Raw genomic sequence first — 21,956 nt, 5'->3', positions numbered from 1 at the left:
ATGTCAAAGTCATGGAAAAATTAATTTTTTCTGTGCTCACAGTATAGATAAGACATACAATTAAAATTTGTTGAATGGTCGTTACAATAAAGTTATAAAATTGGAATAAAAAAAAAACATATCCTTGTGTCTTGCTGAGACATTTTCGGAAAATTGAGTAAATGTCTCAGGCTTTGCGAAAGCAAGGTCGGAACAGTGTTACCAACCTCAACCTCATGCTGACGTCAGCTAATCAAATATGGTTGAAATTTAGCCAAATCAGCTTGTGGAACAAGTAGTTTGTTTGTTATTGTTCGTAAGGCCATAAAGTTGACGCTTCTTAAAAACATGGAAAATTTATTCAGTATGTGGAAAGTGCGAGAGATCGCAGACAAAGTGTAAGCTAGAAATCGCTTTGGCGGTAGCAGATGGTTTTATCCCTTGTTTTCCTCACAGGACAAATGTTGTAATGAATTACACGGAAATAGAAGCCAAAGTTCGAGAAGCGACTAACGACGAGGCTTGGGGTCCAACTGGAGCTATTATGCAAGAACTTGCACACTCTACTTTTACATATGAACACTTCCCAGAAGTAATGTCTATGCTTTGGAAAAGGATGTTACAAGACAGCAAGCAACATTGGAGGAGAACATACAAAGTAAATAAGTATTCGCCAACATTTAGCGTTCCTCTAATGATTTTTTATTTCAGGCGTTACTAGTACTGAATTATCTAATTAAGAATGGATCAGAGAGAGTAGTGACATCAGCAAGAGAACATATCTATGATTTAAGATCCTTGGAAAACTACACATTTATGGATGATAGTGGCAAAGATCAAGGAGTAAATATTAGGCATAAAGTAAAGGAATTAATAGATTTTATTCAAGATGATGATAAACTTAGGGAAGAACGTAAAAAAGCTAAGAAAAACAAAGACAAATATATCGGAATGAGTTCTGACATGGTTGGAATGAAATTCGGTTAGTTTTATTCCTTTATTTTCCTTAATTATTTAATATGCACATATATATATTGACACTCCTTTACCTTATTGGGTTTTATGCAGTGTTATAGCACACAGTAGAGTTTGTGACTTTGTAGATTCAATGTCAAACAATATTATTTGCTATACACCAGCTATCAAATTTGCTGTGTAATACACATTAATTTAATATTAGGTATAGGTAAATATTTTAGACAATAGACTTATAAAGTTTTGAAAATGTTTGCTTAACTGGTGTTTATTTTTATTGTGGGTAAACTGATATATATATATATATATATATATATATATATATATATATATATATATATATATATATATATATATATATATATATATATATATATATAAGGGGTCTCAAAAAATTAATGTCATAGTTCTTAACATTTTCATTGTTAAATTAGCTGCTTATTTATTTTTTTCAGGATCAGGTCCAGAGAGTTGGGATAATAGACCACATAATCGCAATGAATTCAATGACCAAGATTGGGATGACAGTAATTCGGCTAATAAATATCGCGACAGATCTTATGATGATGAACTAGATCGCGACCATAACCATGATAGCGATGGAGAGTATTCACCAAAAGTTGGTGAGTTTGTAGGCTAAATATATATAGAAAATTGATCATTGATTTGTTGAATATTTTATTGCAAAAATGGTTTTTATCAGTTTGCCAGGGTTTTTTTCTAAATGTTTCATATGGGTTTTCGAGTTGTTGAGTTGAAGCTCGGGAATGTTAACAATTTACAAGAGTATATGAGATGTATATTTTTATATTTTCTAAAACTCGTGAGGAATTACCATGTCATTTAGTTGACAATTAGCAAAATAGGACCTTATTTCTATTGCTATCTGCTATTTTCCCTAGCTCTTTTTTGGTCTAATGATCGTAGCAGAATTAGCTCATGAAAATAGATACATATATAAACTGGAAACTATCATTGTAGGGAGAACTAACCCAAGGAAATTTAAAGACGAAGCCAGACCTGGCAGCCCTCCCCCACCCATATCCACGTACGAGAAACGAGTTAATTTAAATTTAAATGCGAACATTACCAATTCTCCTAGAAAAACCCAAAAGCCATTAAAAAAGGTGGATTTAGGGGCCGCCGCGAATTTCGGACATGATGTGACGCAACGTTCCCAGCCGATAGGGGGCACCGCGGATTTGCTAAATGACGATTTCGATCCTAGGGCGGGCGAGACCGTTCAATCCTCAAACGTTGTCAACGAGTTTGGCGATTTTGAGGCTGTATTTAATAACAACAATGCCATCACGCCGGGTCAGCAGAAGGTCGACGATGATTTTGCCGATTTTAGCTCTGCCTTTTCTGGTCCTTCCAGGTGAGTTTGATGTAACAAGATGAAAAGTTACATTGTTGCTTGAATCAAATAAAAGCATAGGAAGCGATCACTTTGTGAAGTTTTTAGTCAACTAAATCGAATATTTAGATATGAATTTGCCAAATAAAAAAGGCTTAAAATAATCATTTGAAATCGCTAATTTATGAGTTGAACAGGAATATAAGGTTTGCCGGAGTAGCGATTTTAACTGGTTTCACAAAACTATAAGGATTCAATTAAAATTCGAAGTCGATGTCTCAAAAATTTTTCTTTGTTTCTTTCTTTTGCACTTTTGTTGGAATTTTTTAATATTTATTTATAGAGAAACTTTACAAAAACTAAGAAATTTCATACATGCAATGCAAATTTCTTACATGCAATGACGGAAGGTACGCAGACACGTAAAATTATAAAACTTACTTCCATTTTAAAAGACCTTTTAACTGTTCTAATGTAATAGGAAACTGATCTACCTGTACCTCATTAAACACATGAAAGGGGTTATACTGCCCAAATGATTTTTGGTTGTTTTGTATTTTGAAATAAATTTTTGGTACATTTAAGGGGTTTATAGTTTAATACTTATATATTTTACTGTATTTTGGATTGTTTGATGTAGCTTGTTTGCAATTTTGTAAGAATATACTTTATGATATCAATATGTATGACTCTCCTAAGAGTTTCTTATAATAATAATCACACGGTTTATTATTTATCATATAAACACAGAATACAAAAAAATGAGTGATTATGCTTCAAGTTGTAAACATGTATACAATAAATAAACGTCATGTTCTGTTCTACCTGCACTGCGAAAATTCTTAACCTATTTCAACAAAATGAAGTAAAAATAATTCTGAGGTTTCTGAGTTCTGAAGCAAAACAAATAACCAACCGAAAATAGACACTGTTCAAAAATCAATTCTTTCAAACCCCATTTGACAGCTTTCCAGATCTAATCTCCTATTGTTTATATGTTTATGCAGTTCCCAAGCACTGGTTAATTTTAATTCTTGATTGCTATTTGATTTCTATTAATTTCTAGGCTTAAGCCCTATATGGAAACAAATTTCTTTGCAGTGGCGGCCCTAGTTTGCTTACTTCTCCAACCACTCCCGCGGTTTTTCCAAATGTTATCGCGCCTCCTGATATCAGACCGCCTGCCAATAACTTCTTTATGAGTAATTCAACGACTCCAGCACAGCCCAATCTGAAAAATGTGTCGCAAATTGACGGGGCGTTACCGTCGATGAGCGGAATTCCTTCCATGGGTGCGTTCAGCACATTGAAGGGTCAACCAAGCGCGGGTAACGATTTACTAGGCGATTTCGGTGGTTTGAGTATACAGCCTAGCGAAGCAGCTACTAGCAATAACAACAATAGCATCAACGACGCACTAACGGGTGGTGTGGGACTTTTGGATAATTTAGGAGGTAAGTGTGTGAACATAAAGTTGTTTATTTTACGGTAGTTTTCAAGGCGCTGTTTCCGCTGAAAGTTTTTATGCATTTCTTTTTATTTTTTTGGAGGACCTGAGATATTTTTTTGTAATACTTTAAAAAGTTATAGAGAGTCTTACAAAGAAATTAACTGCCATAACATAAGCCCATTTTTAGATCCTCTCTTATCAGACAGCAAGCGAAAATACTTTTAAGCTACAATGTGTTATAACTTATTGAATAACTTGATTGATGCGCCAGAATTTCATGAACCACTTAGGAAATTTAGTAACATCATTAAGACAGTGTTATATATTTTTGTGTCTGCTGTGATCTTGTATGGGTAAATAGGTAATTTACTGAAGTGTTCTAACCAAATTATTATAATTATAATTTTTGTGTACAAATCTTAGGCATTCCTCCTGCGTCGGATCTTGACGAATCGAACTTGGTGAAATTTTGCAATTCATCGTGTTGGCTTCTTCAGGGTTCTGAAAACGCCAATAAGTTCGATTCATCAATAACCGATGCAGGAGGAATACAGTAGATTTGTAAATATGACTACAGTAGCTTGTGAAATTTTCTTTCAAAAATTATTAATATTGTCAATTTTTAAAATTATTTTTCTTTAGCGTTATTTTATTTGCTTTGAATTTTCACTAATTGTATGTGAAATAGTTTTTTATGAAATTTGTGATTTGCCTATTTCACTTTAACCACCGTAATAAACATTCATATAAAGTTACCTGAAAGTCACTACAAAGGGACCCCTGTTAAACAAGTCTTAAATATATAATTTTTAGTTTGGAGATATAATTTTGATTTTCGCTTTTTGAAACTTCCTAATGAAGTTTAGCGGTTGCAAGTCCCAAGTCAAAAATTGATAGTTGCTTGTTTTGTCATTTTCAGTCCTGCCGAACCACAAATCGATTTTGAAAAGAAAAATGCAAAAAAAGTGGCACCTATTTTTTTATTTGCTAGAAATGTTTATTAGTATGTTTAGAACAGACGTGCCATATGTTTTTTAAATACACTAACTCATTCGAAGTTTCTATCGACCCGGAGCCCGCGAAAACCCATAAAATTGACTATGAGGTCACAACGCGACCCAGTTTAAATACATAAGCGGTAATTTATAAGTAACGTGTATTAAAACAATACCATTGAATCCATTGATTGATAGGTTAGTGTAACAATTCCTACAGGCTTATATTTAATGTGCCGTGATGTCCCAAAGCGTTTTTAAGTGACGTCATTTTTAATAGAATTACAGAAAATTAGAAAAGGATTTATGACGTTTTTCCTAAAATATAAAGTTCGTGCAGGAGGCCTATTGTCTCCTTCATGGCGCTAAGGGATACCCTGCTCACTTGTAATAGCTATTTTATTCATCACAACATCGCCGTGATTTGCCGCAGTTTTACTGGAAAGGACCTATTTGAAATGGTATTGATAGTCCCATAGATATTTATCTTGATATCGGTTCTGGAAATGAGGAGGGGACACACTAAATATCAGTTAGATCAACAAAATATTAGGGAAAAGTTCCCATTATTTTAAATAAATACCACCGCTTATGATACCAGAAAACGGAGATGGATAATGTTGAGCCGTTTGTTATTTTGTCGGCCGTCGTTCCGGGAAACTCACCGCAGTTTTCCCGTTGCAGATGGGGAAGAATCTCAGAGCGCGAAGCACGGAACCAAAGGTTCCGCGCAACGGTTGGAGGCCGTCACTCGATCCGCGACCGAAACGTTCGTTAATTTAAGTCGACTGACGTGCGACGCAGACGTCAACCGAACGCTAGAACAATTGGAGACGGTGACGCGGCATTTCCCCGACCCATTTGCCGGGAAAGACTATCGAAAATACGCCGAACGCTACTATACGATGTTCCTCGAGGAACTGATAGCCTTGTTCGACTCCAACTTTCCGTGTCGGGCCGGAAAAATGTACGAATCCGTCGCCCAGGTGTTTGCGAATCAACATCCCGACTTGTTCGAAGCTTCGCTCCGGGTATTGGTCGGGAATTTCGAGGGAAAAAGGGACGAGACCGCGGTTACCGCCTGTTTGCGATCGCTCCTTGAAAGCGACAACCTCGTTGCGGCTATGGCGCTAGGCGCGTTCACCGATAGAGGTCGCGATCGGTGGGACGCGACCGTTCAACTGTTAGTCACCGTACCGAATAGGGTTGCCAACCGCTCACGCGGCCTGCAACCGGATTTTTTCACCAACGATGCGTACTCAAATCTGCTGTACGTGAACGCGCTCAGAGCCGTCTTAATATTGGCCAACGTCGTGGAAAATCGACCGCCGCTACTGGGCAAAATCGACGCATCGAACTTGGCCACGTTATTGAGCAAAGTCGCCGTTAACTTCGGCTCGTGCAACCGCGACGGCCTCGATCGTTTTATAGAAATCGTTGGTCAGCTCGCGAATCGATCCGAACCGCGCACCATTTTGGGCAAAATTTTCGAACGTCTTGACAGGTCCGCGACGAACGTCGTCGCCAGGACGTGCTTAACTATTCTCGGCCCGCGCGAATATTCGATCACCAACGTTCTCGGCAAAAACCTGCTCCGAAACGACGATTGGAAGTACGCGTTAACCAAAAACATCCCCCTGCTGACGTACGTCGACCGCCGTCAAGACAATTTGGTCGTCAATTTGGTTATGTACCTGGGCAAATGGTCGCATACTGATCTCGTGTCGTTGCTCACGGAATTGTTGTCCGTTTGGGCCGACCGGTTGGCCGTGAAACGGGCCAGCGTCGAGCACCAGTTGTTCGTGTCGAAGTTGATAGTGTGCGCGGCGAATTGCGCGCGCAACGTCGGACTGACGGAGCACGAAGCGGCACGGATCAAGGACACGACGTTCCGCGGCTTGCCGGTCCATTTGGAGAGCTCGGTCGCGGCGGTCAGGGCGGCCGGCATGAAAACCGGCGAGCTGGTGTTGAATTTCGTCTATAAAGAAAGCGACGAGCGTCTCGAGAACGAATTGAGCTTCGACTACGAGAGTATGAGCGACCAGTGCAAGAAGGTGGCTAGCGGGCTGCAGGACTTGTTCGATTTGGACTTGGCCGAGTTGTACAAGCCGAAAACTGGTTTTCGTAAGTCGATCGGCGAACTGTTGGACGGTTTATCGAATAAGCGGGGAAGCGGCGCGGAGTATATCCCGCCGGAGAGGAAATTTCGCGAAGCTAAAAACGAAATCGTGGTAACCGAGTTCGTCAAAAGCGAGAAACGCGGCATCACCATCATCGACGAGACGTTCAAGCCGGACTCGGACGACGAGTTCGAGCCGTACGACATATCCAACGACGTGGAAGTGGCGAAGCGCGGGCCCGCTTACCTTCGGGACCTGAAGGAGACGCTGCTCGAGACGCAGGACCCGGACTTGTTCGAGGCCGGAGTGCGCAGCTGTCAAAAGATCGTGTCGGAGCAGCTGGCCGACGACGACGTCAACGTCGGCCTCGAAATTTTGGAGATTTTAATCGTTTTGGACCAAAGGTTCCACGTCGACGACTTCGACCGTTTAGTGTTTGACGGTTGCGTCGCGATCGTCTGCACGTATCCCGCCCCGTACGCCGAGTACCTTTGTAAAGAGATCCACGCTGAAGTCGGCAAATATTCCATGGTGCACAGAATATTGATGTTGGACGTGCTGACGCACGCGTCGAAGGCTCTTGCCAATTTGACGCCCGGCGCCGCGCAGAAGGACGAACCCGCGCCAAAGGCCAAGAAGTTGAAACTGGAAGCGAGCAACGCCTCGGAGATCGTTCGGAAGCGTTTGGAGAGCAAAACGAGGTACTTCCACACGCACAAGTTCGTCAAACGCGAGCGCAGGAACGAGTTCGCCAACGTGGTCGGCCATTTTTTCTTTCCCTTGCTGTACGGCTACGAGCGGAACGAATTGCTCGTTAGACCTCTGATAAAGGACGCCGACGATTTTATATTCCTCGTTCGTTTCGTGGAAGCGCTGGCCGTAATCATGTTTTGCGCGCACAATTGCCCGGTAGCGCCGCGCATGACGAGGGAGGCGTTGCGGTTCTCGTGGTTTCTGCGGTTCCATCAGGACGTCAAGGTTAGGATGGCGGTGTTGAATCTGATCGCGACGGCCGCGATGGCGGTGCCCAGGGAGGTGCTTCTGGCCGATTTTCTGAGCGAATTGTTAAATATTAGGATGTGGCTGGCCGACTTGCTCAGTCCGAACGCGAGCAAAGGCGAAGCGAACTCGGAGTGCAGACGCCAGGCGTATTGCACAATGGCCGTCCTCGAGAATATATTGAAAAGCGATTCGGACGAGGACTAGTCGGCGTTGTAATCTATTTTAAGTTTCTATTTTATCAATAAAATAATTAAATTGAGGTTCACGAAGTTTTTGATTTATAATAGTATATGATGCAACCAGTGCGGTAAACGGTATTTGATTCATGAGTTTATTCGACACGAGCGGAGCGTGCGGTAAACGGCATTTGACTTACGAGTTTATTCGACACGAGCCGCTCGTGCCCAATAAGTTTTTCCACTCCCGCACGGGTTTGGGAACAATCGGATGTTTTCGGAGATATTTCAAACGCTTTGAATTTTGACGTTTGTCAATTCTGACGGTCATGTTGGTGAATGTATTCGTGTAGTTTTGCGAAAATGTACCCAAAAATTAACGGTCGTAAAAAAAGTATAGTATGCAACACTTTCGGCTTTTTGAATTCAATGATAGTTCACTCTCGCACAGCAAATTAAATTGTTTAAAATGCTTGGAAAAATTACATATGAAGAGAGTGGGATGTATTTCATTCAATCACAAGCACCGTCAGTGATAATTTTCAGAAAAGGTTTTTAAAATCACATTATATAAAAGCGTCAAACAAGAAAAGGAACGAGGGCTTTATCCTTAGGTAACGGGATTTGAAGGCTGTAAATAGAAAGTTCACAATATTGCAGATACATTTCATTTTTTTTATCTCCGTTTTACATATTTGCATTAATAGCCACTTATTGTGTAATAGTGTAACCGGGAGTATGGTAGTCATACGTGTACGATTGTCGTTTAGTACGTTAACCATATTGGTTAGATACGATTGCGCAAGCGCTAGGCATCTCGATTCGTTGATAACTGACTAACCTAAAAAAAAACAACAGTCATTAGAACACCGCTTGCTTACCCTTCTCATTGGGTGCGGCAGAGTGTATGTTTCACTTGTTACTATAATAAATCGAATGTTTTTTTTTTCGGCTCTTGATTAAACTAGATTTGTGTTTAATTTTAAAGCTTCCTTGCTTACACCCACACTCGCTCAACCGCTCCAAGCGATGTCTTCCAACACAAACAATGCCGCCATCACCTCCACGTCCGACACAAACAACTCAAATAGCAAAAACGTGCCGGTAGGATCGACATGGACGAATCCCGGCGGCCTAAACATAGACTTGGACAATTTGCTCGTTGGTAAACCGAAAGTACCCGCGTCGCCGAGCATGAATCAAATGGCGAGCAATCCGACGTCGCCGATAAAAATGGCGCGACCGCCAAATCAGACAGCCGCCGCGCCCACTTTCGGTAACAACTTCGGATTTAGCCAAGCCCCGATTGCCCCCCAACAGGGCAACAATCAATTTTATGCGGGCTTCAAGTGAGTTCGTGGTCGCCGATATACTTAACGCATGCGTGTAAATGTCGCCGGACGTGTGTACGGAATTTTTTGCGCCGAAAGATGTAAAAAGGTACTGTGGGGTTATCAAATGTACATTAGTTCGTGGATGTAATGTTGGTGTAGTGTTTCTAAAAGCGCGATGCCTGTTTTACACTTGCGGAAGTTCATGCACGTCTTTAGGAAATTTGTAGATGATTCTATGCAGAAATTCTGCTCAAGTGCTGTGACTGGTTTATAAACTTTAACGAAGTTATCACTTAAAAGTAAAGTGTTAACTCTTACGTTACGTTAAAGAGGTTTATAAACTAACCTTAAAACAGGCTTAAATTGTCCTTGAGAGTTGACGAAATGGTCTATCCGGCTCAAACAATATCAGGGTGCGTCTACCCGGGAGGCAGCATGCAAGCATTCCAAAAGTTGACTCTCACCGTATCTTTTTATACCAAAGAGGTTTAATATTACGCAAGTTTCTGTTTTGAACTTCTTTTAATGTGATCTCCAAGTTTCGAGTCAATTCCGATACATTCATCACACTAATTTTTAATTGTAAAATTTAACAGTATTGCAAGTATGTGCCTGAATATTCCCGAAAATTGAACAACACTTACCGTTTTAGTTAGCAAACTTAAAAAAGAACTTAATTGGGCGACCGACACATTAATAACCCTGATAACTGCGAAAAATATGGTGTTAAAAATTAAATTAATTAAAAAAGATATGGTATCCGTGGGCGTTTTACGTCAGACATTTTGATGCATTAATTAAATTTCGTAGTATCTCTAAGTAACTTCATTTAAATGAAATGCTGTGTAAAGCCTTCCTCTCATTGCATTATTTTTGATAATGTTTTTAAGAATCAAATTGCACAAAATTCTTTTACTTTGATCCTACTTATTCTGTAAAGGTCAAAGTTTCTGCTTATGTCAGTTATCAGGGTTTGATATATGGCAAAACGATCTGTAACAATGGTTACAAATATTGAAACTTTTAAGCCCAAAGAAAGCAAAATATTATAATAAAAGTGTAATTGGTGGAAACAGAAGTAGGTGTTTAATTGCGGTGATGTTACAGATCGTTTGCCACTCTTTAATTCCATGAAAAATCCGTAAATTATCAGTCGCAACTTTTCTCTGCACCTCTTTATTCTAATTTTTATATAGTGCATTTTGTATATATTATTTGAAATTTCGTAATGCTCATACTTAGGGTGCTGGGTATTTTAAGTAGCCTTAATTTAGTATTTATTATTTAAATTTGTGTATAGTTTTACATTGGGTCGAGTCAATGCGAGTAACGAAATTGGAGTCCACGGGAGGGGGGGGGGGCTTAATTTTAATGTGTTTTCAATGAAAAGGTTCCATATGATATACTATATGGATCAGATCCGATCCTATGGCGACCATATCATTTAGCTAAAACAAGGGAGGTGATATTGTATATCAATTTAGGTTTTTTTGAGGCGTCCTGGGATCTATAGCTTCCTTTAAGTGAGGTTTCTTTACATTTTTGAAGACGTTTAAAGCAATATTTTTATTATAAAACTGTTACTATTGTTAAGTTTGTACTAAAACCCAATAAAATAAATATCCTTAATTTTCCCATTGTTTGTGTTTTTTTATTGTCATGTAAGCTAACCAAATGGTTAGTTTATCTCTCATTTATTAACACCTCATATGCTGCTTACTTGTTGCATGTGACGACACAGTTTTGCTTAAGTCATGATATATTTCAAAATAAAGTATTTCCTATACTAATGTACACTTTTTTCACGTCACCAGATTATAATAACCAATTTTAAAAAGTCAAGATGTAACCCTTACTAACAATAAATTTTAAAAGCTCTCTAGAAAAACTTTTAACTCCTGATGTAAGAGAATTTATTCGGCTTTGTCTTTGTTTTTCTTCTTCTTCTTTTTCGGTGTATCTTCATTTTCATTGTGTGCAGCTAAAAGGATTGGTAAGTAGAACATTTTATTGTAAGAGCTAGCTAATTATTCATAATAACAAGTACTTACAATCTATTACACTTAAATCCAAAGTACTATTTGATTCACTCTTCTTCTTTTTCTTCTTCGGAACTGCCTCTCCATCCCCTAGAAAACAAACAAGTGTAAATTTAGTTATTTGGTTTAACTCCTTTGATAACACACTTACCATTAGATATGCTGTTGTTAAAAGTGTCATCCCCTTGGGAGGATTCACTTTTTTTCTTTTTCTTCTTCTTCTTGGGCTGTTCCTCAGAATCGCCTCCATTCGCGATGCTACTCTCATCTGCACCGCTAGTGTCAAAGGCTTCGGAGGCGGTCCGTTTCTTCTTCTTCTTTTTATCTTTCTTTGTTTCAATTTCGAGGTACTGCTGAACCTCTTCCAGAGCCTCTTTCATCACTTCAATATTTTTTTTTGGAACGTCGCCAGTTTCATAAAACTTTAACCTGTCTTCCACCTAAGAGAAAATTTGTATACACCTTTCTTTTTTTAATTTAAATTTTATGAAAATATAAATGTATCCAAAATATTAAGAAATGTTAGAAACATACTTGCTGCTTTAGCTTTTCTCCAAAAATTTGATTGGGTGTTTCAGCAAAGCAGTCAATCCTTGACGCGATTGAACATTTGTTTGCCAAATATCGGGAGATTCTTCCCTTGTTCTTTGTTCCAGCCCTCCCGATAAATGTTGAATGAAATAATAAACCATATTTTGGAGTATTCCCTAAATTAAATCAAAGATATTAAATACACAAATTTTTATTACAAAAGCTTTACCTCTTGTCTTCAAAGCCCTGAATAAAGCCTTTTCAGCACCCAAAATTTGAACTGTGGATGCAGGGTATTTAGCTAAGTTAGTCAAAGACCCAGCGTGCGCTATCAACCTGGCACCCACCTGATCACCAATAAGTGTTGCCAAGTTTGGCGCCACATCTTTCATTTTTGTACTCAGATAAGTGGCCAACTAAATAAGTAAGAAATATTAAAAAATAGATCACAATTATTTGAAAATTGGCAAACCTTTTTTCTATACTCTGCCAGTGAAACTACCCTATCGGCAAACATTTCAATGTTCATTAAATCCAGAGAGCTTATGTCCATGCCCATACTTGATTTTGAGGCATCCAATATTGCCTGTGCTTTGGCAGAATCCATAGTAATTTCTTCTAACCCTTCTAAAGAATCGCCAGAAAGTTCCTTACGATTTTTTATAAATTTGACCAATTTTGCATAACTGAAATTTTCTGGCACTATTTTGACAAGTTCTGGGAAATGATAAGAGTACCACTCCCTAAAAAATAGTTGCAACAACTTTATGTATAAAATGGGTATTTTTTATAAAATGTTTACCTTATCCTCATAGAAAATGTATTAATATCTTTATCCAGTTGATCAAGGAGGGCAATGGATTGAATGATCATGTTATCTACTCTGTGGACATTAAATTTGACTTTGGCTCGAGAATAGGAGTGACCCAAACCCAACTGCGCAATACCGGAACTTTTCAAAGTAAAACCTTTGACTAAATGGTGAAAGTGAAATCTAATGCCTGGAAATTAAGAGGAAAATTGACTTTTGCAAAAAACCAGGAGGCAGTTTACCTCTAGTAATTTCTGGAACTGCTCCTACATGGGTACACTGAATACCCAGAGCCTCAGTAATTGAGGCGGCCAACTTAGGATCAATTACTCCAAGAGTTATTTTACTTTTTTTACCAGTTTTGGGTATCGTGAGGTCAAGAAACTGTTGTAAATCTTCTGACACGACTCCTTCCGATATAGCGTTTATATTTTCCAAAGCGGCCACGGCAGTTTTAAACGGAGAAAAACTTACAAGCTTGACAATACTGTTAAATCTTGATAAATCGTTTATGGAAGCTTCGACTTGCGGTAGGACCATACCGATCTCTTCGAATTCTTGAACTTTGAAAACTCCATATCCAGCAGCATGTTCGAATAAAACGTAAAGTTTGGCCTAAAATCAAGCACGTTTAAACATTTAGGTTAAGAAAATTTAAAGTAAATATTGTAGCCACAAAATCTTCAGTGTTAGGTGTAAATAGTCTATAAGAATACTTGCCATCGTAATAGAAATTTTTGTTAATATTTTTATAACAAATTATAAACCAAAATACATTTTCAACGACAAACCACCAACACTTACATCACACAGACCACAAACCGATCAACATGTCAAGACCACAGAATCCTCCTTCTTTTTTTTCGTCGTAAAGTTGCTACAGGTACTCGGTTATCACCAGCACCCGTCAATGGACGTTTTGACAAACTAATAGTTACCAATTTTATTAGGTTCTTTTTTTTCTGTGCACCATGGTTTGTTCTATGTTGAATATATACAGTAATGCGGAGCCGACTCGTTTAGTTTGAGGACGATAGTTTTTTTTTTAAATAAGTTGGTTGAAAATCATGTGTTCGCTAATAACGAAATATTAAAGTTATTATGTGGTGGTAAAATAGTGAGACTTCTTTGACATGGCCGGTGTTATACCAAAAAAATCATCATCTGGTAGAAAGCAATGGACTTTGCATGGTAGCCAAAGGAACTCCCTAAAACGCCTACGAAGCCAACTGGCTTCCGATGGTTGCCCAGAGTCTCAAGTAGTATTAGCAAAACAGTTACTAGATGAAGAATGTGGTAATAAATCTTGACCTGATTAAAAATATATTTAAAGTTAATACGTTCCTTTTTAGAGGAAAGGGCTGAACAAAAAGAAAACGCTCGATTGGGGGTGTACTGGTTAATAAAAGCTTCAGAGCAAGGTAATCTTGAAGCGACTGACTTGCTGAAATCATGCTTAAGTACAGGAAAAGGTATCAGCGAGCACAACTATATGGATGTCAAGTCTTGTATTACCATGACACAGGATGAGAAAATTGTAAGAAAGGCGGCCAAAGAAATGTTTGCAAGGTATAGATCATCCCAATTTACAAAAAATTAGATATATACTTAAACCTATCGACCCTAAGGTGTAAGGTCGAATGATTTTTAAAGTTCATATACAAATTTTTGCCACGTATTCTTGTCCACCTCCATTCTTGCTGTTCTCACTTTTCCCAGTCCGGTTTCTTTTAGTATACTCTGAATGTTTTAGTTCCTTTTTAGCTGCGGTCTTCATTGTATTAGATATTTCCTTGTATCCTAGCATTTAGTTCTGTTACGAGGTATGCATTGCAATTTATTTCTACTCCCAAGTAGTAAAAAAAATTATCTTGTTAACTTCGAAAAATCTATAAAATCGATTATTTTCGAAAGTATTCGCGTTTCTCACTAAACTCGAGATCTCGGTAGGTCCTAGGGGACGGGACCTCCATTGGTTCTCTGTAGACCAAATCCATTTATGGCCATAAATTTCGAACGGAATAAGGTAGGGGGTTGACATTTGGCTCCTTTTTTACCATCCATGATCCGCACAATATAAGTAAAAATGGAAACGATCGGACCTTGGCGTCCATCTTTTTTTCTTCGTTTTGCGACAGCGTTTTGAACTTTGCTATGAAACATGATAATGCCCAAAATTTGAATCTATCGATTTGAAATTTTGCAAAGTATAGGGCATAGGCCCGTGACGGAACCTATTGAAATTGAGAAGGATCGGTGAATGGGAAGTATTTTTTAAAATTCCAAAACAATTTTTTTTCAAAAACCAAAAACTAGCTATTTCTCGAAAATCATTTATCAGATCGAAAAAATTCTTGAACGAGAAGACGGAAAATATTGACGCCCATTAACTTTTATTCTTGACAATTTGACAATTGAAAATATACAAGGTGTGTTGGTATTGCCAAAAATCTGAAAATTGCATTACCTTTGAAAGGAAAATTGGTACTCAGTCGGTGGAAAGAGCTAAAACTCTTGTATTTAAAGTGCTCGCATATTGTACAGGGTACAGGGCAGCAAGTGCCAGGAATTTGCAGCTATTGACTTCAAATTTATCACGTTGATAGAAGTCCACCTCCGCATGCAAAATATAAAAGCTAGGTGCAATCCAGCATCGCCAAATATTTTTAAAAAAATTCATATTCAAAATTCATATCTCGAAAATTATTAAACCAACCGGCAAAATTCTTGAACCGTAAAACGCGGAAGGTCGAGGACTACAACTTTTATTTCACGCATTTTTTCGATTATGTACAGGGTTTGTCAATTGTGGACAAAAATCTAAAAGACCATGAAAATTGTTTTTTCCATAATAAATTATTAACCGTAAATCAAAATTCGTGAAAAATATTATTAATCGGTTCAAACAGTGTCATAGGCCGCATCAAGAGCTACAATTTTTGTATTTGCGGTTTTCGTCTATCACACACGCTGCTCGAGATATTTCAAAAAATCCATATGAAAATCACTATTCCTCGGGTTCAGTCAAGACGCGAATTTTTCGATCAATTTCAATCGTCTATTCAATTAAAAATCAAAAAGTCTCTGAAAGTTGCCGTTGCCGTTGATTAAATTATTAGCTGTAAATGAAAAACTATTAAACATAAGATAATTTGGTTTAAGCAGTGTATTGTGTCGAGTGAGAGAGTGTCACTATCAATTGTACAAATTTTTACATTTATCATAGTTTGCCGTGGCTTTGAAGTTTAGCGATACGTGAAAGACTCTTTATACTGGGTGTATGCACAATATAATTACATCGATTTTGTGAAAGTTGCATTGTTTTCCGCAGGAGCACGATAGAAAAACAATGTGTCGCTCTACGACAAGAAATCGCGAAGCGTCTTCTTTAAAAAAAAAAAACTGCTTCGATCTACGCATTAAGCACTCGTCCCGCCCAGTGACGATTTTTCGAAAGCAATCTTGTTCTATTTGTTTTTGGTATAATTCCATAGCTTTTGTTTTATCCTCATTAATTTTAAGCTTTCTCTCATTTAATGAGTCTTCCAGATTTCTAGTTTTTTTTTAATACTCTTGCATTTCTTGCAAATATGGCCACATCATTTGCCAAACGCACTCCTCTATCCAGACAGCTTCCAAATCTTTGTACCTCACAAGAAGCCCAGATGTATTTATTTTTGTTCAACATCCTTGTTTACTAGGAAGCTCCTATTTAAGGACTAGTCTTCCTTCAATATGTCTCTCTAACAAACTTTCCTTCCCTCCAAGTTTATCAAAACCTTTCTCTATTCATAGACTTGTTGCTGTTTTGTATTTTTTCCATAATTTGCTTAATCATGAAGGTGTGATCATGAATACTTCTTCCTCTCCTTAATCTACTTTGAGATTTTCAGGTAGTTTGTAAATCAATATTGGATTAGTGTGAAAGTCCATCTCAGTTTTATTTTCCAAATCATCCCATGATTGTCGCTTGACTTTTAGAACCTGTAGTTTGGCTTTTATAAATCGGATAACTTACATTGTTCTTAGTTAATTTTTCAAAGAAACTTTCACAGGCTACCGTAATACTTTTTACAAAACTTCTGGATTCCTCCTGCGTCGGTTTTTGCTAAGGCCGAAAGCACTTGCCACTGTAGTGCATCCTTACATTCAAAACGTCACTGACCACATATCAGAAGTTCTAAAGAAATATGACGTCAAAACCAGATTTACCACTTGTCCAACAATCTTTCAACATCTTTGGTCCGTCAAAGATAAAATTTCATTTGAGATGCCAGGAGTTTACAGCATTCCATGCATACGCGGCAAAGAAAACAGAGACCGGACGTAAAGTATTAACTAGGCTCAAAGAACATGGAAGAGCCTTACTAAGATAAATAAACACATCAGCTGTTGCCGAACACAATCACGAAACCGGACATAAAATTTTATTCGATGAAACTAAAATTCTTGCGTGTAATCAATTCTTCTACCAAGGAAAAATCCGCCCAATACCGTATACTGAGCCGGATCGATCAGGGCCGTTCCGAAGACTCCAAATCTTGCCCATATTAAAGCAGGGCACTCGGTGAGCAGATGATCCCGGTGTGACCCGGGACCCAGACCAACATGACATTTCTCTCGGCTACTTCCCTGCTACCGTGGTTGAGAGGAAGCACCTCTCTGGCCGCCACCAATATAGCGAAACTCTCCACCTGAAACACGGTGCAGTACTGACCCAGAGGGACCGACAAGCTCGATCTCGTTGTTTCGCGGTACGCTCCAGCTCCGGCCAAATCTCCCATTCTGGACCCGTCGTTGTACCATCCCATGAGGCAACTCTGCCCTCTCTCCATTCCTCCCTTGATGGGAAGAGAAAGGTCCATTTGTCAAAGGTCATCTCAGGGATCAGGACGTCGCTCGGCATGTCCATGACACCGCGATCCCCGGGCCAGCCCTAATCTTAACCGCGACTCATCTTTATCTGTCACCAATATGGGAATCAGTCATCCAAGACGGTGTTTATGCTCCTCACTTAGCCCCGCCCCCCTCAAACAATATATAAACAGGTACAGAGTAAAATGCGAGTCAGTTTCAGTCAGTTCAAGCTCAGGATGATTGACGAAACGTCAGCAAGTGCGACTCAGCGAAAACCGACGCAGGAGGAATCTAGTAGTTTTGTAAAAAATTGTTCTTAGTTGCTAGATATTTTCCACTGTGCTGTGTTTTTTATATTCTTATTTATAAAAAGTTATATGCTTCTTTCAATATGACCATTTTTTTTCAGTTTATCGAACGGTGGCGAGTATATTACATCAAACCAACTTCAAAGAAAAATCTTGGCAATTGATCGAGGCGAGGGGTGTTCCAAGTCTACAGAAACTCGAGATTTGGAGGGTGATGCAAGTGAAGTAAATGGAGAACTAACCAATCACTTTGATGATATGAGTGATTCCGATGATGAAACTGACTGGTCACACAAGTCAGAGTTAAATAATGAAAAACTTACCGAAGATAACATAGTCTCGGCGGCGGTGACATTTGCCCATGGCAATTTACCAGTGGTTAACAACATTCTCTGCCTTGCAGAACCTAACCTTAGAGCTTTAGATAATATTCCGTTTGTCTATTGGTCAATATTGCATCCCCTCCTGTCTTTGAAGGTGTTGTATGTAAAATTGATCAAGTTTCTTGGCAACAAGTCTTTACCGTTGCCCTTAGCCAGAACCGACGCGCAATTGTTGTTCCTTTTTTTAGTTTATTCCGTTATTGGCAGCAAGGATATTACCCACTTTCTACCTAATGTCATATTTTACTGTTCCTTCATAATCATGGCGGTCACGACGTTTCAAATGCTTCAATCGCACAGAGAACTGCATGATTTTCGATTGTGGCGCGGCCTATTTATTTGCTACTCAAACGGAGATCTGAACGAGCACTCTTTCGAAACGCAGTTCATTTTAAACCACACTAAGCCTTACGGCTGGTATTTTTTTAGTTTACTGGTTCACTATTTTTGTTACTCTATTACACCTAACAAGTTAGAATCGGAATTTACCCTCGTCTCCTGTTGTTTCATGTTCATGACGCTGTTGGGGTTCATGCCGAAACGTCGCTCAAAGATTGTATTCGATCCGATAGTGCTTTTAAGTTTCGCCGTAAATATATTGGCACGTTATCCTTATGACACGGATCCGATAGTTTCCAAAGGATGGCGATATCTCGAATTAAAAGTACCGTCGTTTCCAAGTTACGTCGTCGGCAACGGCATAGAATTCTGCATTAGTTTCCAACTCGCGCTCTATACTCTGATTCCCGTGATTCTGATACGAATGGCGATGAAAAATAAATGGAGAGGCAGTTACCAAGTACTTCTTCCTCATTTGGTTACTTTGAGTTGGCTGCAATACTTCGCCCTTTGCTCACACAATGCAACAAGGTACGGGTTGTATAGGGCTACCTTAGCGTTAGTGGGGTCGGTACTGTTTCTACCATTGGTCGGGTTAATGAGCGTGATATTGCCCGTCGCTGCTTTAACCAAGTGGATAGTTACATCTAACCTTATTTTTACGGTTAGTATCTTCCTCTTCTTCTTTGTAATATGTCTGGCCGTGTGCTACGCATGCGCTCGTACAAAGTACGCCCAGTACACCGCCGTTCTCCAGATAATTCTAATGTTGGTTGCGTTCGTCGCTTTGCTCAAAAGTTCCCGTCAAAATCAAAATATGTCGCCCGATTACGGTTTAAAAGTCGAACCCAAACCATTGGAGTGGGAAAATTTCCAACGGTACTGCCATCAAAAAGTATGGGAACAAAAGGAAACCAGCGCAAACGCTCAGACGAGATGCGCGCAGTTGGAAAACGTAAATGTGCTCTGGGAAGGTACAGTGATCGATGTAAAACTACTCTCGATTACTAACGCTTATAAAAATCTGTTCGAAAATTTCCCGAAGTTAGTTGCCGATCAGCTACGTTGCATGTACGGAGAGCAAATTTGCGCTTTCACCGACTCTTTTGACTCGGACTGCGCCATATTGCACGAGTCCATCGCTGGCAAATGTTCTTTAGGAGATTACGATCTGTATACTTACGTGGCGAAAATTAGAATGTCCACCCTTTTTTGGGGCACCAACGCGGAGGTTAACTTGGTATTGAACAATGATTTTAAAAATTTTACGTTGCGGTTGGTACCCAACGATCAGATCTGGTTCAAAGGTGCGTTATTTAACAATGACAGCGTAGGTTCTGAGGGATTTTTGGGTTCGTTACATGTCAACGTTAAGGCTGATGAAATAGGGTGCATCTCGTGCTCAGATTATCATCTAAGTACGGCTAAATTGCACACAGATGGCGCAGTCGGTTTAAACCTTGTTTATAAGTTGATGGGTAGTCTGAAATTTGTCTTAAATGTGATGTTTAACCCAGTGTTGATATTTAAGTAGTTAAGACAGTATTTATATTGAAAAGTCATTAATTTAAATTGTATATCTTGTGCTTTGGTTAATGAATTAATTGTAACATTGAATTGTGATATCTTAGTAATATTAAAGAATCTGTTTGTTAAATAATAATTCAAAACTGTAATCTATTAAATTTATTAGTAGCACAGCCTTGTCCTAGTATATATTTATTTAATTAAAATAAATTGAATAAACATCGCTTGCTGACTTTTTATTGGCATAACCACACGTATTAATTGTAGAAATGTTTCTGAAAAAATTACAAAACAAATATTTGATTATTTTAAATACTATTTTTGCAAAGTAACTTGATTTCAGGTACGTTTAATTCAATTCAATTGCAGTATCTGTTGAGCATGATTGCTAAGCTCATTAGCCCATTTCCTTCGTCAGTTCCATCCGCTCCCACCAGCGAATCGTTCAACTTTATTTAAGTATTCTTTTTCTTTACTTCGAACGATCGACAATGTTCAGTTTAGTCAATTTCTGAACAAACGTTGGAAATGTGGACATGTCAAACACTAAAGCCGTATTTTTGTGATGGTACCTGGAAGACATGAAAAAGAGAGCAAATTATATTCACATCGTGGGCATTGTTTGAATTTAGTTTTGTTTTCATATTTAACGGCTAATTGTTTATTAAAATTTTCTTTGGTAATTCTGAATAATAAGAAATTACATTTTATTTTAAAGTAAAGTTAGATGCCAGGTTGCGAAAGTACAGCCTAGCCTTACCTTACCTTACCTTATGACTAATTTATTAACAATGTACGATATATGGAAGCGAGATCGGACAAACCACGCGCCATATGCAATGATTCCTAGGTAATATGTGATTAGTGACAGCTCCCATATGAATTTATCTGTGCCTATGGTATACTTAGCAACTAACCACAACAGCTGTCTCTTTTAGAGGTTAGAACAACAATTACATAAAACTTGAAAGTTTTTGGATATAAATAAAAATTATGAGCGCTGCTCCAAAAGGGGTCGGATTGTTCAAGAAATGGTGGCACGAGAAGCCCGAACTTTTGGCGAGCTGTGCGATAGGACTATTCGGTTTTGGATTCGGTGCTGTTACGGTGAATAATTATTATAAGAACGATGGGGACAATCGTAAATACAAGGAGCGATACACTGTATACCGTCACGATGATCCACGGGTGGCGAAAATTCGAACCGATTAGAGAAAAGCAAAGACTCGTAGCAACTGTCGTTAAATATTTTTATTAAATCTTAAGAAATAAATGTGTTTCGTTACGCTTTTGGTTTAAATTTTACCCATAGAAATTGTCAATGAAATATCGTTAAAAAACATTTGTTTATATGTCCTTTAAAAATGGCACAGAAGATTAAGATATACTTGAATTGCTTACCAGTGAGATTGCATTTTTCTTATACCACAAATCATACTTTCAAACTCGCTTGAGTCAAAAATGACTGTTGTAGAATATATAATTAGTACAAACTGATTTTTTTAAATTTCTATATTAAAAATTATTTTTTTTTTATAATCAAATTGACTCAGCATAATTTAAATCGAAATTTTAATCTCACAAAAAAATCTCAATCCTTTTCCGGAAACGATTGTTGATTGGTAAGACGCTGATTCAAGACCCAACACCATACACGAGTTTGCAATAATTACGCTGCATTTAACCGGTCCATAATACAATTTAAATGCAATAAAACCATAACAATTAGCTATGTAAAATAGACTGAAATAATAATTGCAAAAATCTCTGCGG

General features: G+C 38.3%; 3 protein-coding genes across 4 annotated transcripts; 2 read left to right on the top strand and 1 right to left on the bottom strand.

The window, feature by feature from the left end:
- Window positions 1–198: 198 nt before the first annotated feature.
- LOC132704188 (uncharacterized) lies at window positions 199–8,890 on the top strand. Its single transcript, XM_060674066.1, has 7 exons — window positions 199–377; window positions 436–637; window positions 691–961; window positions 1,410–1,577; window positions 1,936–2,332; window positions 3,413–3,765; window positions 5,441–8,890. The coding sequence occupies exons 1-7, from the start codon at window positions 328–330 to the stop codon at window positions 8,080–8,082; spliced, it is 4,083 nt and encodes a 1,360-aa protein (XP_060530049.1). The 5' UTR covers window positions 199–327; the 3' UTR covers window positions 8,083–8,890.
- A 2,239-nt stretch (window positions 8,891–11,129) lies between these two features.
- On the bottom strand, window positions 11,130–18,378 carry LOC132704189 (nucleolar protein 56). 2 transcript variants are annotated; one of them, XM_060674067.1, is made up of 9 exons: window positions 18,258–18,378; window positions 13,012–13,384; window positions 12,761–12,959; window positions 12,431–12,701; window positions 12,188–12,374; window positions 11,962–12,134; window positions 11,579–11,867; window positions 11,440–11,517; window positions 11,130–11,369 (listed from the first exon to the last, which is right to left on the bottom strand). In XM_060674067.1, the coding sequence occupies exons 1-9, from the start codon at window positions 18,321–18,323 to the stop codon at window positions 11,302–11,304; spliced, it is 1,704 nt and encodes a 567-aa protein (XP_060530050.1). In that variant the 5' UTR covers window positions 18,324–18,378; the 3' UTR covers window positions 11,130–11,301. The 2 variants fall into 2 exon arrangements, with proteins under 2 accessions (XP_060530050.1, XP_060530051.1); XM_060674068.1 differs by lacking the exon at window positions 18,258–18,378 and adding an exon at window positions 13,490–13,907.
- A 201-nt stretch (window positions 18,379–18,579) lies between these two features.
- LOC132703209 (wolframin-like) lies at window positions 18,580–21,395 on the top strand. The gene is made up of 2 exons (XM_060672335.1): window positions 18,580–19,963; window positions 21,196–21,395. The coding sequence occupies exons 1-2, from the start codon at window positions 18,580–18,582 to the stop codon at window positions 21,393–21,395; spliced, it is 1,584 nt and encodes a 527-aa protein (XP_060528318.1).
- The last annotated feature ends 561 nt before the right edge of the window (window positions 21,396–21,956 follow it).

Source organism: Cylas formicarius, unplaced genomic scaffold (assembly GCF_029955315.1).
Source record: "Cylas formicarius isolate icCylForm1 unplaced genomic scaffold, icCylForm1.1 PGA_scaffold_6__28_contigs__length_40554024, whole genome shotgun sequence".
Classification (NCBI taxonomy): Eukaryota; Metazoa; Arthropoda; class Insecta; order Coleoptera; family Brentidae; genus Cylas; species Cylas formicarius.
This window is presented reverse-complemented; position numbering and strand designations above follow the sequence as displayed.

Excerpts from the sequence above, each read along its gene's own strand:
- LOC132704188 (XM_060674066.1), top strand. The coding sequence starts at position 328 with ATGGAAAATTTATTCAGTATGTGGAAAGTGCGAGAGATCGCAGACAAA. Across the intron at positions 378-435 it reads CGAGAGATCGCAGACAAAGT|GACAAATGTTGTAATGAATT; the intron begins GTAAGCTAGAAA and ends TTTTCCTCACAG. Across the intron at positions 638-690 it reads ATTGGAGGAGAACATACAAA|GCGTTACTAGTACTGAATTA; the intron begins GTAAATAAGTAT and ends TTTTTATTTCAG.
- LOC132704189 (XM_060674067.1), bottom strand. The coding sequence starts at position 18,323 with ATGTTGTTAACCACTGGTAAATTGCCATGGGCAAATGTCACCGCCGCC. Across the intron at positions 12,702-12,760 it reads ACATTTTCTATGAGGATAAG|GGAGTGGTACTCTTATCATT; the intron begins GTAAACATTTTA and ends ACTATTTTTTAG. Across the intron at positions 11,868-11,961 it reads GAGAAAAGCTAAAGCAGCAA|GTGGAAGACAGGTTAAAGTT; the intron begins GTATGTTTCTAA and ends ATTTTCTCTTAG.
- LOC132703209 (XM_060672335.1), top strand. The coding sequence starts at position 18,580 with ATGGCGGTCACGACGTTTCAAATGCTTCAATCGCACAGAGAACTGCAT. Across the intron at positions 19,964-21,195 it reads CGATCAGATCTGGTTCAAAG|GGGTCGGATTGTTCAAGAAA; the intron begins GTGCGTTATTTA and ends CTGCTCCAAAAG.